The sequence below is a fragment of the Salmo salar genome, chromosome ssa12, assembly GCF_905237065.1.
Source record: "Salmo salar chromosome ssa12, Ssal_v3.1, whole genome shotgun sequence".
In the NCBI taxonomy this organism is placed as follows: Eukaryota; Metazoa; Chordata; class Actinopteri; order Salmoniformes; family Salmonidae; genus Salmo; species Salmo salar.
Genome location: NC_059453.1, coordinates 97,788,931 through 97,804,430, shown reverse-complemented (window position 1 = coordinate 97,804,430; position 15,500 = coordinate 97,788,931). Strand labels below are relative to the sequence as shown.

Here is a 15,500-nt window from a genome sequence, read left to right as displayed (position 1 = left end):
CATTGTAGCGATGTAACAGGAATATTTAGACTTATGGATGCCACCCGTTAGATAAAATACGGAACGGTTCCGTATGTCACTGAAAGAATAAACGTTTTCGAGATGCTAGTTTCCGGATTTGACCATATTAATGACCTAAGGTTTATTATATTATAGTTAAGTCTATGATTTGATATTTGATAGAGCAGTCTGACTGAGCGGTGGTAGGCAGCAGCAGGCTCGTAATAGTCAAAGGTATATGGTTTAGAGAGAAATAGTCGACGCGTCATAATTCCTGTAATAACTTGCGGCTGAACTTGAAAGGGGTTCCTTCGTTATTTTACCGTTCATGTCTTCCATAGAGAATGTCTTGATCTACTTCAAATAAGGTCTGTGTTTTGTGCTTAAACCGCCTCGGCGTTCTGATACCCGTGTAAATCTCACTAGGTAACGTTTGTCAACATATTTTCATAAATCCACTCTACAAAAAAAAAATTTATCTTCGCTTATATTGATCAGAGTTATATCCTATGGATATCTACACAGTTATAAAATTGGCAAGGTGGTGTAAGCCTAAACCAAACACAGACCTTATTTTAAGTTAATCTAAAAATATCCTATGGAATAAATGAAGGAACCGCTTTTCAGATTTTGCTAGAAGGTGTCATGGGAATTATGACTCGCACTTTGGTAGTCAATTCTTACCATGCCCATTATTAAAATAGGATTTCCTGCATATAGAAATGACAGTTTTTATTTTCAGCATTCATCACAGGTAACTTAAACTCTATTTTTATTATTCAAACAGTTGAGAGTATTTGTCTCCTAAGCAGACTCTTCAGTATCGTTGTCACTTCAGAGCTGTGTGTGTGTGTGTGTGTGTATGTATATATACACATAGAAAAAAAAAAAGTCATAATAATAATCGGCAGCGGCTTTTTTTTGGGTCCCCCAATAATCGGTATCGGCGCGAAAAATCATAATCGGTCGACCTCTACTCACTACACAGCCGCTCACTACACTACACAGCCGCTCACTACACAGCCGCTCACTACACAGCCCATTGTAACCTATTTTATAGACATTCATGAAAGCAAGAGGATCAATTGATCCTAGACCTATTAGTATAAAAACATAGCTTGAACTACGTTTCAAACTATGATGAGATAGGCCAGTGGAGTCGCCAGCAGAGATGTGGGAACTGTGCAGACGTTGATACATTTGAGTGACAGCTGTTCTCCATCATTCTATCAGCAGACAGCCCTCTGACTGATGTGGAGCTACTGTTCTCCATCATTCTATCAGCAGACAGCCCTCTGACTGATGTGGAGCTACTGTTCTCCATCATTCTATCAGCAGACAGCCCTCTGACTGATGTGGAGCTACTGTTCTCCATCATTCTATCAGCAGACAGCCCTCTGACTGATGTGGAGCTACTGTTCTCCATCATTCTATCAGCAGACAGCCCTCTGACTGATGTGGAGCTACTGTTCTCCATCATTCTATCAGCAGACAGCACTCTGACTGATGTGGAGCTACTGTTCTCTGGTAAAATTCAAGATTAATTTCAAGCAAAACATAGCTGGCTACTATTCCTCATATGATAAATATTAGAAATATGATGGGAAGGTATCCTTTTTGAAACCAAGACAAAAAAATTGATTTGTAATTTATTTTCAACGATCTACGCAAAATACTAAAAGTGCAAGGAAAGAAAATTCAAATATTTTGTCAATAAAATATTTTCTAAAATAACACTAATCAGTGTCTACAGCTTCTAGGACTCTACGGCGCTGAACGCTGAGCTGGGGCTCTACGGCGCTGAACGCTGAGCTGGGGCTCTACGGCGCTGAACGCTGAGCTGGGGCTCTACGGCGCTGAACGCTGAGCTGTAGTCAATGAACAGCATTCTCACATAGATGTTCCTTTTGTCCAGGTGGGAAAGGGCTCTATGGTGTTGATTCTCTGCCTCTACCCCTATTACAGGGTCCGAGTCACTGGCTTATTGGTGTTCTTCCATGCCGTCCCTAGGAGGGGTGCGTCACTTGAGTGGGTTGAGTCCTGTCTGGGTTGGCGCCCCCCCCCTTGGGTTGTGCCGTGGCGGAGATCTTTGTGGGCTATACTCGGCCTTGTCTCAGGATGGTAAGCTGGTGGTTGAAGATATCCCTCTAGTGGTGTGGGGGCTGTGTTTTGGCAAAGTGGATGGGGTTATATCCTGCCTGTTTGGCCCTGTCCTGGGGTATCATCGGATGGGGCCACAGTGTCTCCTGACCCCTCCTGTCTCAGCCTCCAGTATTATGCTGCAGTAGTTTATGTGTCCGGGGGCTAGGGTCAGTCTGTTATATCTGGAGTATTTCTCCTGTCTTATCCAGTGTCCTGTGTGAATTTAAGTATGCTCTCTCTTTCAGAGGACCTGAGCCCTAGGACCATGCCTCAGGACTACCTGGCATGATGACTCCTTGCTGTCCCCAGTCCACCTGGCCGTGCTGCTGCTCCAGTTTCAACTGTTCTGCCTGCGGCTATGGAACCCTGACCTGTTCACCGGACGTGCTACCTGTCCCAGACCTGCTGTTTTCAACTCTCTAGAGACAGCAGGAGCGGTAGAGATACTCTCAAAGATCGGCTATGAAAAGCTAACTGACATTTACTCCTGAGGTGCTGACTTGTTGCACCCTCGACAACTACTGTGATTATTATTATTTGACCCTGCTGGTCATTTATGAACATTTGAACATCTAGGCCATGTTCTGTTATAATCTCCACCCGGCACAGCCAGAAGAGGACTGGCCACCCCTCATAGCCTGGTTCCTCTCTAGGTTTCTTCCTAGGTTTTGGCCTTTCTAGGGAGTTTTCCCTAGCCACCGTGCTTCTACACTCACTTGCTTTTGTTTTAGGCTGGGTTTCTGTACAACACTTTGAGATATCAGCTGATGTAAGAAGGGCTTTATAAATACATTTGATTTGAAGTTGAACACTGAGCTGTAGTCAGTGAATAGCCTTCACACATAGGTGATCCTTTTGTCCAGGTGGGAAAGGGCTCTACGGTGTTGAACACTGAGCTGGAATCAGTGAATAGCATTCACACATAGATGTTCCTTTTGTCCAGGTGGGAAAAGGGCAGGGTGGAGTTTAATAGAGATTACGTCACCTGTGGATCTGTTGGGGCGGTATGCAAATTGGACTGGGTCTAGGGTTTCTGGGACAATGGCGTTGATGTGAGCCATGACCAGCCTTTCAAAGAACTTCATGGCTACAGACGTGAGTGCTACTGGTCGGTAGTCATTTAGACAGGTTACCTTCACTTTCTTGGGCACAAGGACTACAGTGGTCTGCTTTAAACATGTAGGTATTAGACTCGGACAGGGAAAGGTTGAAAATGTCAGTGAAGACCGACAGCCAGGCTGGAATAGACAGGACATGTGTTCAGTCTTCTTCAGAGTTGCACACCCAAAATAACTGAGCTGCCTTGCTGCCTTAGTGTGGACTGGGACGGAGAGAGAGACAGACACACAGCACATGTGTCCCCTGAGCAGAAATGGATTGTTTATTTCTATCCTGTCACCGGGTCACGTGACAATCTGCGTGGCGGAGGGGCCCGAGATGGAGACAGAACCCAGTTGCCCTGACAGTGGCCAGACCAGGGACCAAGTATTGGAGGAGTGCTGATTTAGGATCAGTTTTGTCTTTTAGATACCAAATAAGATTACATGGACGGGGGGGGCCCTTGGCTGATGTCATCCTTTCTGGGGAGGCTCCTGAGACGAGGCCTGACGAGACGAGGCCTGACGAGACGAGGTAAAACCCAAAATGCAGGTCTAACAATACACAGCTGATTCAAATGATCAAAGCTTGATGATTAGTTGATTAATTTGAATCAGCTATGTAGTGTTAGGACAACAAGCTAACCTCACACGCCTTGTGGTCCCGAGGACTGAGTTTGGGGAAATGCTGTTATAGACCTTCAGATCAGATCTTACTAGCTGTGTGTGTGTGTGTGTGTTAGGCGATATAATGATGTCACTATCGTCGACAGACCATGCTGATGACGTGATGTGACAGACGATGGTTCAGCCTATTTGAACTTGACTGGAGCCACGCAGGAAAGGGGAGTCGGGCAGCACACGACACGGCGGCACACGGCAAGATTCCTCCGTGTTATAGCCTATTCTAATCAATATGTTACATAGTCTACAGAAGACAAGATAGAAATGCAGACCAGATAGAATGGACAACTCCACCACAGCAGAACGTCTCGTCATGGGCATTCTGCTATAAGCTGAAAATATTCACATAGAAATGTGATGTAGGTATGTGACTCTCATTGAAAGCAAGTCTAAGAAGCGGTAGAGCTGTTCTATGAGCGCTATTTCTATGCTTCCCATTCCATAGGTTTAGTTTTTGCGTCTTTTACTTTCGGTTTTGCCCACCAGCTTCAAAAACAGATAAAAATACAATATTTGTTATGTAAAAGATATTCCACAGCAGTTTAGATGGTACAATAATTCTCTACACTCTACTTCCTTGTTTTGTCACAAACTGAAATGAGGTGAACTATTAGAATTTAAACAACCGGGAAATGGCGGAGAATATTATGTTTAGCTGTTTTTACATTCCCTTCTCTCTCCATTCCATAAGATATGAACATGACTGAAGGCTGCTCTCTCTCTCCATTCCATAAGCTATGAACATGACCGAAGGCTGCTCTCTCTCTCCATTCCCTAAGCTATGAACATGACTGAAGGCTGCTCTCTCTCCATTCCCTAAGCTATGAACATGACCGAAGGCTGCTCTCTCTCCATTCCATAAGCTATGAACATGACTGAAGGCTGCTCTCTCTCTCCATTCCCTAAGCTATGAACATGACTGAAGGCTGCTCTCTCTCTCCATTCCATAAGCTATGAACATGACTGAAGGCTGCTCTCTCTCTCCATTCCCTAAGCTATGAACATGACTGAAGGCTGCTCTCTCCCCATTCCCTAAGCTATGAACATGACCGAAGGCTGCTCTCTCTCTCATTCCCTAAGCTATGAACATGACTGAAGGCTGCTCTCTCTCTCCATTCCATAAGCTATGAACATGACCGAAGGCTGTCCGTGGTTTTATTAGGTTTTGTCATGAATCGTCCCGCCAATTTCAATTTCGTGCTATTCAATTTCAATAGGGACTAAAGCATTCTATGTCAAAATGTTTTATGGGTAAACAATCACGACAGGAGAAGGACTGACATCGACTAACCCAAGTGTGTGTGTGTGTGTGTCAGTCAAATCACTCAGGTAGACCTGCATGTTACGACCTGCAGTTCAAACATTGATTGGCCCAGCTATCGTCACCACTGGCTTATCAGAGTGAGTGAGTCTGCTCTGTGGTAGTCAATCAGAGTGGAGTGAGTGAGTCTGCTCTGTGGCAGTCAATCAGAGTGGAGTGAGTGAGTCTGCTCTGTGGTAGTCAATCAGAGTGGAGTGAGTGAGTCTGCTCTGTGGCAGTCAATCAGAGTGGAGTGAGTGAGTCTGCTCTGTGGCAGTCAATCAGAGTGGAGTGAGTGAGTCTGCTCTGTGGTAGTCAATCAGAGTGGAGTGAGTGAGTCTGCTCTGTGGTAGTCAATCAGAGTGGAGTGAGTGAGTCTGCTCTGTGGCAGTCAATCAGAGTGGAGTGAGTGAGTCTGCTCTGTGGCAGTCAATCAGAGTGGAGTGAGTGAGTCTGCTCTGTGGTAGTCAATCAGAGTGGAGTGGGTGAGTCTGCTCTGTGGCAGTCAATCAGTCAGATGGAAAGGACAAGTCATTTCTGACAGAAATGATTTCAGAAGAAAGTCTTCTCTTCCTCTGCTAAGGTACAAACAGGAAATAGTCTTTATACTCTCCTCAAAAGGAGAAATAAATTGCAGAGAACAGGAAAGAGAGGAGAGAATAAGAAAGATAGAGAGGGATAGAGAGAGGAGGAGAGAACAGTCAGAGATGGTGAAAACAGTCAGAGATGGTGAAAACAGTCAGAGATGGTGAAAACGACCAGAGAGAGAACAGTCAGAGATGGTGAAAACGACCAGAGAGAGAACAGTCAGAGATGGTGAAAACGACCAGAGAGAGAACAGTCAGAGATGGTGAAAACGACCAGAGAGAGAACAGTCAGAGATGGCGAAAACGACCAGAGAGAGAACAGTCAGAGATGGCGAAAACGACCAGAGAGAGAACAGTCAGAGATGGCGAAAACGACCAGAGAGAGAACAGTCAGAGATGGTGAAAACGACCAGAGAGAGAACAGTCAGAGATGGCGAAAACGACCAGAGAGAGAACAGTCAGAGATGGCGAAAACGACCAGAGAGAGAACAGTCAGAGATGGCGAAAACGACCAGAGAGAGAACAGTCAGAGATGGTGAGAACGACCAGAGAGAACACAGTCAGAGATGGCGAGAACGACCAGAGAGAACACAGTCAGAGATGGTGAAAACGACCAGAGATGGTGAAAACGACCAGAGAGAGAACAGTCAGAGATGGTGAAAACGACCAGAGAGAGAACAGTCAGAGATGGTGAGAACGACCAGAGAGAGAACAGTCAGAGATGGTGAGAACGACCAGAGAGAGAACAGTCAGAGATGGTGAGAACGACCAGAGAGAGAACAGTCAGAGATGGTGAGAACGACCAGAGAGAGAACAGTCAGAGATGGTGAGAACGACCAGAGAGAGAACAGTCAGAGATGGTGAAAACGACCAGAGAGAGAACAGTCAGAGATGGTGAAAACGACCAGAGAGAGAACAGTCAGAGATGGTGAAAACGACCAGAGAGAGAACAGTCAGAGATGGTGAAAACGACCAGAGAGAGAACAGTCAGAGATGGTGAAAACGACCAGAGAGAGAACAGTCAGAGATGGTGAAAACGACCAGAGAGAGAACAGTCAGAGATGGTGAAAACGACCAGAGAGAGAACAGTCAGAGATGGTGAAAATGACCAGAGAGAGAACAGTCAGAGATGGTGAAAACGACCAGAGAGAGAACAGTCAGAGATGGTGAGAACGACCAGAGAGAGAACAGTCAGAGATGGTGAAAACGACCAGAGAGAGAACAGTCAGAGATGGTGAAAACGACCAGAGATGGTGAAAACGACCAGAGAGAGAACAGTCAGAGATGGTGAAAACGACCAGAGAGAGAACAGTCAGAGATGGTGAAAACGACCAGAGATGGTGAAAACGACCAGAGAGAGAACAGTCAGAGATGGCGAGAACGACCAGAGAGAGAACAGTCAGAGATGGTGAAAACGACCAGAGAGAGAACAGTCAGAGATGGTGAAAACGACCAGAGAGAGAACAGTCAGAGATGGTGAAAACGACCAGAGAGAGAACAGTCAGAGATGGTGAAAACGACCAGAGAGAGAACAGTCAGAGATGGTGAAAACGACCAGAGAGAGAACAGTCAGAGATGGTGAAAACGACCAGAGAGAGAGAACAGTCAGAGATGGTGAAAACGACCAGAGAGAGAGAACAGTCAGAGATGGTGAAAACGACCAGAGAGAGAACAGTCAGAGATGGTGAGAACGACCAGAGAGAACACAGTCAGAGATGGTGAGAACGACCAGAGAGAACACAGTCAGAGATGGTGAAAACGACCAGAGATGGTGAAAACGACCAGAGAGAGAACAGTCAGAGATGGTGAAAACGACCAGAGAGAGAACAGTCAGAGATGGTGAGAACGACCAGAGAGAGAACAGTCAGAGATGGTGAGAACGACCAGAGAGAGAACAGTCAGAGATGGTGAGAACGACCAGAGAGAGAACAGTCAGAGATGGTGAGAACGACCAGAGAGAGAACAGTCAGAGATGGTGAGAACGACCAGAGAGAGAACAGTCAGAGATGGTGAGAACGACCAGAGAGAGAACAGTCAGAGATGGTGAAAACGACCAGAGAGAGAACAGTCAGAGATGGTGAAAACGACCAGAGAGAGAACAGTCAGAGATGGTGAAAACGACCAGAGAGAGAACAGTCAGAGATGGTGAAAACGACCAGAGAGAGAACAGTCAGAGATGGTGAAAACGACCAGAGAGAGAACAGTCAGAGATGGTGAAAACGACCAGAGAGAGAACAGTCAGAGATGGTGAAAACGACCAGAGAGAGAACAGTCAGAGATGGTGAAAACGACCAGAGAGAGAACAGTCAGAGATGGTGAGAACGACCAGAGAGAGAACAGTCAGAGATGGTGAAAACGACCAGAGAGAGAACAGTCAGAGATGGTGAAAACGACCAGAGATGGTGAAAACGACCAGAGAGAGAACAGTCAGAGATGGCGAGAACGACCAGAGAGAGAACAGTCAGAGATGGTGAAAACGACCAGAGAGAGAACAGTCAGAGATGGTGAAAACGACCAGAGAGAGAACAGTCAGAGATGGTGAAAACGACCAGAGAGAGAACAGTCAGAGATGGTGAAAACGACCAGAGAGAGAACAGTCAGAGATGGCGAGAGATGATTAACTGATAATTGATAACAGCAGTGAAAAAAAAATGCATCTAGTCGCTTGATTGTCTGCAACAAGAGGTAGTCACAGCCTCCATCTCTAAAGGCACCATATTCCCTACATAGTGCACTACTTTTAACCAGGGGCCCCATGGGGAATAGGGTGCCATTTGGGATTGGAACATTCAGCCTCAATTATCTCAAGCACTCCTTCAGAAGTGTGTAGTGCACTCTGTCCGCCCAATTCCTGTCTGTTCAATACGCATTTAGAAATAAACACGGTCCGAATATTTTTCTAACACAACAACAGGAGTCCAAGAATTTCACCTCTGTGGTCTATTTATTGCCTTTACCTCCCTAATCTTCTACACATTTGCACACACTCTATATAGATTTTTTCTATTGTGTTATTGACTGTATGTTTTGTTTAACTCCATGTGTAACTCTGTGTTGTTGTTTGTGTCGCAGTGCTTTGCTTTAAAAGTACCACCACGAATTATGTCACAGTTTTAAGAAAAACCTACAGGGCAAAAACACATCCTAGAAAAGTCATGTGAAAACAATGAGAATAAACTTACCATCCAACGCAGAACAACATGTTTGTGCCAACAGTTATACTGGTGAGGAGCAGCACTACTAGAAGATGTACGGAGACGGTTTCCAGTAGCTCACAGGGCTTTTAACAACCTACATGACAGAAAACTCCTGTAAAAGCATGTTAAAACACCGAAATAACACAGACTGGCAGAGTGAACCATCCTAACAGAGTGAACCATCCTAACAGGAAGTGAACCATCCTAACAGAACAGAGTGAACCATCCTGACAGAACAGAGTGAACCATCCTGACAGAACAGAGTGAACCATCCTAACAGAACAGAGTGAACCATCCTGACAGAACAGAGTGAACCATCCTGACAGGACAGAGTGAACCATCCTAACAGGACAGAGTGAACCATCCTAACAGAACAGGACTGGCAGAGTGAACCATCCTAACAGAGTGAACCATCCTAACAGAACAGAGTGAACCATCCTGACAGAACAGAGTGAACCATCCTAACAGAGTGAACCATCCTAACAGGACAGAGTGAACCATCCTAACAGCGACAGAGTGAACCATCCTAACAGAGTGAACCATCCTAACAGAGTGAACCATCCTAACAGAACAGAGTGAACCATCCTAACAGGACAGAGTGAACCATCCTAACAGAACAGAGTGAACCATCCTAACAGAACAGAGTGAACCATCCTAACAGAGTGAACCATCCTAACAGGACAGAGTGAACCATCCTGACAGAACAGAGTGAACCATCCTAACAGAACAGAGTGAACCATCCTAACAGAACAGAGTGAACCATCCTAACAGAACAGAGTGAACCATCCTAACAGAACAGAGTGAACCATCCTAACAGAACAGAGTGAACCATCCTAACAGGACAGAGTGAACCATCCTGACAGAACAGAGTGAACCATCCTGACAGAACAGAGTGAACCATCCTAACAGGACAGAGTGAACCATCCTAACAGAACAGGACTGGCAGAGTGAACCATCCTAACAGAGTGAACCATCCTAACAGAGTGAACCATCCTGACAGAACAGAGTGAACCATCCTAACAGGACAGAGTGAACCATCCTAACAGAGTGAACCATCCTAACAGAGTGAACCATCCTAACAGAACAGAGTGAACCATCCTAACAGGACAGAGTGAACCATCCTAACAGAACAGAGTGAACCATCCTGACAGAGTGAACCATCCTAACAGAGTGAACCATCCTAACAGGACAGAGTGAACCATCCTGACAGAACAGAGTGAACCATCCTAACAGAGTGAACCATCCTAACAGAGTGAACCATCCTAACAGAACAGAGTGAACCATCCTAACAGAACAGAGTGAACCATCCTAACAGAACAGAGTGAACCATCCTAACAGAGTGAACCATCCTAACAGGACAGAGTGAACCATCCTGACAGAACAGAGTGAACCATCCTAACAGAACAGAGTGAACCATCCTAACAGAACAGAGTGAACCATCCTAACAGAACAGAGTGAACCATCCTAACAGAGTGAACCATCCTAACAGGACAGAGTGAACCATCCTAACAGAGTGAACCATCCTGACAGAACAGAGTGAACCATCCTAACAGGACAGAGTGAACCATCCTAACAGAACAGAGTGAACCATCCTAACAGAACAGAGTGAACCATCCTGACAGAACAGAGTGAACCATCCTAACAGAACAGAGTGAACCATCCTAACAGAACAGAGTGAACCATCCTGACAGAACAGAGTGAACCATCCTGACAGAACAGAGTGAACCATCCTGACAGAACAGAGTGAACCATCCTGACAGGACAGAGTGAACCATCCTAACAGAACAGAGTGAACCATCCTAACAGAACAGAGTGAACCATCCTGACAGAACAGAGTGAACCATCCTGACAGGACAGAGTGAACCATCCTAACAGGACAGAGTCAACCATCCTGACAGGACAGAGTGAACCATCCTGACAGAACAGAGTGAACCATCCTAACAGAACAGGACTGGCAGAGTGAACCATCCTAACAGAGTGAACCATCCTAACAGAACAGACACCAGAGAGAGAGAGCGACACCAGAGAGAGAGGGAGAAGAGACCAGAGAGACCAAAGCGAGACCGAAGAGAAAGAGCGAGACCAGAGAAAGAGCGAGACCAGAGAAAGAGCGAGACCAGAGAAAGAGCGAGACCAGAGAAAAGGAGAGAGACCAGAGAGAGACCAGAGAGAGAAGGAGAGAGACCAGAGCGAGAGAGCGACCAGCGAGTGAGAGAGAAGAGACCAGAGAGAGAGAGCGAGACCAGAGAGAGAGAGCGAGACCAGAGAGAGAGAGCGAGACCAGAGAGAGAGAGAGCGAGACCAGAGAGAGAGAGAGCGAGACCAGAGAGAGAGAGAGCAAAGAGACCAGAGAGAGAGAGAGCAAAGAGACCAGAGAGAGAGAGAGCAAAGAGACCAGAGAGAGAGAGAGAGCGAGACCAGAGAGAGAGAGAGCGAGACCAAAGAGAGAGAGAGCAAAGAGACCAGAGAGAGAGAGAGCAAAGAGACCAAAGAGAGAGAGAGCAAAGAGACCAAAGAGAGAGAGAGCAAAGAGACCAAAGAGAGAGAGAGCAAAGAGACCAAAGAGAGAGAGAGCAAAGAGACCAAAGAGAGAGAGAGCAAAGAGACCAAAGAGAGAGAGAGCAAAGAGACCAAAGAGAGAGAGAGCAAAGAGACCAAAGAGAGAGAGAGCAAAGAGACCAAAGAGAGAGAGAGCAAAGAGACCAAAGAGAGAGAGAGCAAAGAGACCAAAGAGAGAGAGAGCAAAGAGACCAAAGAGAGAGAGAGCAAAGAGACTCTGCCAGACCAGGCTGACCTGACTGTCAATAGAAGACAGGCTATGTGCTACACAGCCCACAAAATGAGGTGGAAACTGAGCTGCACTTCCTAACCTCCAGCCAAATGTATTACCATATTAGAGAGACATATTTCCCTCAGATTACACAGACCCACAAAGAATTCGAAAACAAACCCGATTCTGATAAACTCCCATATCTACTGGGTGAAATACCACAGTGTTCCATCATGTTGTGGGGGTGGTTTTCTGCAGAAGGGACTGGTGCACTTCACAAAATAGATGGCATCATGAGGATGGAAAATTATGTGGATATATTGAAGCAACATCTCAAGACATCAGTCAGGAAGTTAAAGCTTGGTCGCAATTGGGTCTTCCAAATGGACAATGACTCCAAGCATATTTCCAAAGTTGTGGCAAAATGGCTTAAGGACAACAAAGTCAAGGTATTGGAGTCGCCATCACAAAGCCCTGATCTCAATCTCATAGAAAATTTGTGGGCAGAACTGAAAAAGCGCGAGCAAGGAGGCCTACAAACCTGACTCAGTTACACCAGCTCTGTCAGGAGGAATGGGACAAAATTCACCCAACTTATTGTGGGAAGGTTGTGGAAGGCTACCCGAAACGTTTTTTATTTTACCTTTATTTAACTAAAGAACAAAGTCAGTTAAGAACAAATTCTTATTTTCAATGACAGCCTAGTTCTGTCATTAACCCACTGTTAACCCACTCGGTTACTAGTCCAACACTCTAACCACTAGGCTACGCTGCCGCCCCAATTTGACCCAAGTTAAACATTTAAAGACAATGCTACCAAATACTAATTGAGTGAATGTAAACTTCTTACCCACTGGGGATGTGATGAAAGAAATAAAAGCTGAAATAAATCATTCTCTCTACTATTATTTTGACATTTCACATTCTTAAAATAAAGTGGTGATCCAAACTGACCTAAGACAGGGTAGGATTAAATGTCAGGAATTGTGATAAAACTGAGTTTAAATGTATTTGGCTAAGGTGTATGTAAACTTCTGACTTCAACTGTAGACCATTTCACCACAGGTAGACCATTCCACCACAGGTAGACCATTCCACCACAGGTAGACCATTCCACCACAGATAGACCATTCCACCACAGATAGACCATTCCACCACAGGTAGACCATTCCACCACAGATAGACCATTCCACCACAGATAGACCATTCCACCACAGATAGACCATTCCACCACAGATAGACCATTCCACCACAGATAGACCATTCCACCACAGGTAGACCATTCCACCACAGGTAAGCCATTCCACCACAGGTAAGCCATTCCACCACAGGTAGGCCATTCCACCACAGATAGGCCATTCCACCACAGGTAGGCCATTCCACCACAGGTAAGCCATTCCACCACAGGTTTTACTGGAAGTTATTTTTTGTAGCAGGTTAGGAGAACTTAACATCTGTTTTTTTAAGTTTAAATGTCTTGTTGCCTACAATTTCTAGGCCAGGGATGAGCAACTGGCTGCCAGTGGGGAACTCAGTCAGGGTCTGAACTTACTGTTGAGAGTTAGAATAGTAGAAAACACAAGGTGACATTTTGATATTTGTTTGAAGCATCGTTACCATAATTAAAAACTGCAAACATCTCTCCTTCCCATGACAAAATGAGTAGAATCGCATTAAATGAGTTGTAAAAAAATTGCAATATCTTCTCTCCGCCCAACGGTAAAAAATGTGTTGAATTGAAGCAAACTTGCTTTAAAAAACTACAACATTTTTATCTATGCCCCATTGCTAAAATGTGTACAATTCCAGGAAATGTACTCTTAAAAAAATCGTACATTTCTCTCCACTGTAAAGGGGGCTGCTTATTAAATGTTCTTCTCATGCTGGGGGGGAACTAAATATCACTTAGGGCCCCCAAAAGGATAGGACTGGCCCTGTGTGGGTATAGATGTGGATAGGCAGACCCGTGAGCCACTGCTTCCCCTCACGATGAATTGAGTTTTTTTGTGTGTCCACAAGCCCATCAAGAAGTTGCCCATCCCTGTTATATGTGACAAAGTCAACATCAATGTTATTTATATACGTTATGTTGTCAATGTATCGCGTGTATAAACAAAGTTTACCTTCGTAGCAGAGTATGCCGATGTTGTTGTTCATTTTGTCCAGGTACTGATAATTCAACAGATCCATGTTCGTAACAAGCATTTAAACAGTTTAGCAACAACAGCAACAAAAAAAGACCAGCTTTTTTTTTGTTGCTTCCAACCGAGTCGCAAAGAAAAAAAGGAATTGCGACCACAGCACGACGTGGAGGACCCGACCACACGGAGCTGCTAAAGGCTCACACTTCAACTAAAAACTTTTATACGCGCAAATTAACTCCTCCAATCAAAGAAAAACGTTTTTTTTTTTTAAATATAAAAATAGTTCCCGATAAAAATCATAAGGAGTTTTTAAAAATCTTGTAAAAGATGATATAATAAGTATTTGTTCGGACATAAAAAAGGGGGTAGCGCCAGTTGTTCCTAACCTTACAGCCAGCTGTAAAGTCGCACTGAGGCGCAGCAGGCTGTGCTCGGTATGACTCCAATGTTATCCGTTTCCTCCGTGGAGCCTGCGGACACTGGGCATGCTCGGTAAATCCCGGGAGCGCCTCAAATGTCAGGGATTTTTTTCCCAGAAGATCAGCCTTCCAAATGCAGAGCCAGGCAGGGCCGGGGAGGGGAGAGAGGAGAGAGAGGAGAGAGAGAGAGAGAGGGGAGAGAGTGGGAGAGAGAGGGGAGAGAGGAGAGAGAGAGGTAGAAAGAGACCAACAACAAGGAGGGGCTACTACATCATTTGGGAGACAGGAAATAGTGCTGTCTTGGCGAAAATAACATACAATGAGCACCCTATTCAGAATACATTTAACCTGGTTCCTTTTTTTTACAAACATACGGATATTAACTGTGATTTATGGAACTATAGGTGTTCTTGAAGACAGTTTGGCTACTATAATTCTGTATGGTACAACTGTCCTTCAAAATACACTCCTCAAATCTCCAAATACAACGGTATTTCTTGTTTTGATAGGAGAGAAAGAAAAAATACAATGCTCTGGCATTACCCAAATATTTGAGTACGTACAGTGATGCTGTGCTGCCCTCCAGTGGAACAGAATCACTACTCCCCTACCTGGTTTGATAGGCAGTAGGGCCGTGGGTCAGACAACCCGACCAGTATCTGGTGTACGTGGAGCAGTGTGATGTTGTTCCACTAGATTACGCAACAAGTTGCACACAAGGACCAGTTCAAATAGGCCAGGTCAAGAGGGGACGTTCATCATTTAATAATAATAATAACAATAATAATAATAACAATAATAATAATAATAATAATAATAATAATAATAACAATAATAACAATAACAATAATAATAACAATAATAACAATAACAATAATAACAATAATAACAATAATAATAACAATAATAACAATAATAACAATAATAATAACAATAATAACAATAATAATAACAATAATAACAATAATAATAACAATAATAACAATAATAACAATAATAATAACAATAATAACAATAATAATAACAATAATAATAACAATAATAACAATAATAACAATAATAATAACAATAATAACAATAATAACAATAATAATAACAATTCAGAGAATGTTTATTATTTCATTACAGCTGCATAGCTAATGCTATTTTTGTTGTTGTGT

At 44.2% G+C, this 15,500-nt stretch overlaps 1 protein-coding gene across 3 annotated transcripts in view; it reads right to left on the bottom strand.

Moving 5' to 3' along the window:
* The window catches only part of LOC123725578 (transcription cofactor vestigial-like protein 4), a 70,454-nt gene that overhangs the window by 20,574 nt on the left and 34,380 nt on the right, over positions 1-15,500 (bottom strand). The window contains exon 1 of one of the 3 annotated variants that reach the window (XM_045691970.1): positions 13,901-14,437. The exons of 1 other annotated variant lie outside the window; for it this stretch is intronic. In XM_045691970.1, the coding sequence (XP_045547926.1) occupies positions 13,901-13,982 (82 nt within the window). In that variant the 5' untranslated portion in view covers positions 13,983-14,437. Of the gene's footprint in view, positions 1-8,992; positions 9,182-13,900; positions 14,438-15,500 lie in introns of those variants that run through there. One more of the 3 variants, XM_045691972.1, reaches the window with a different exon arrangement.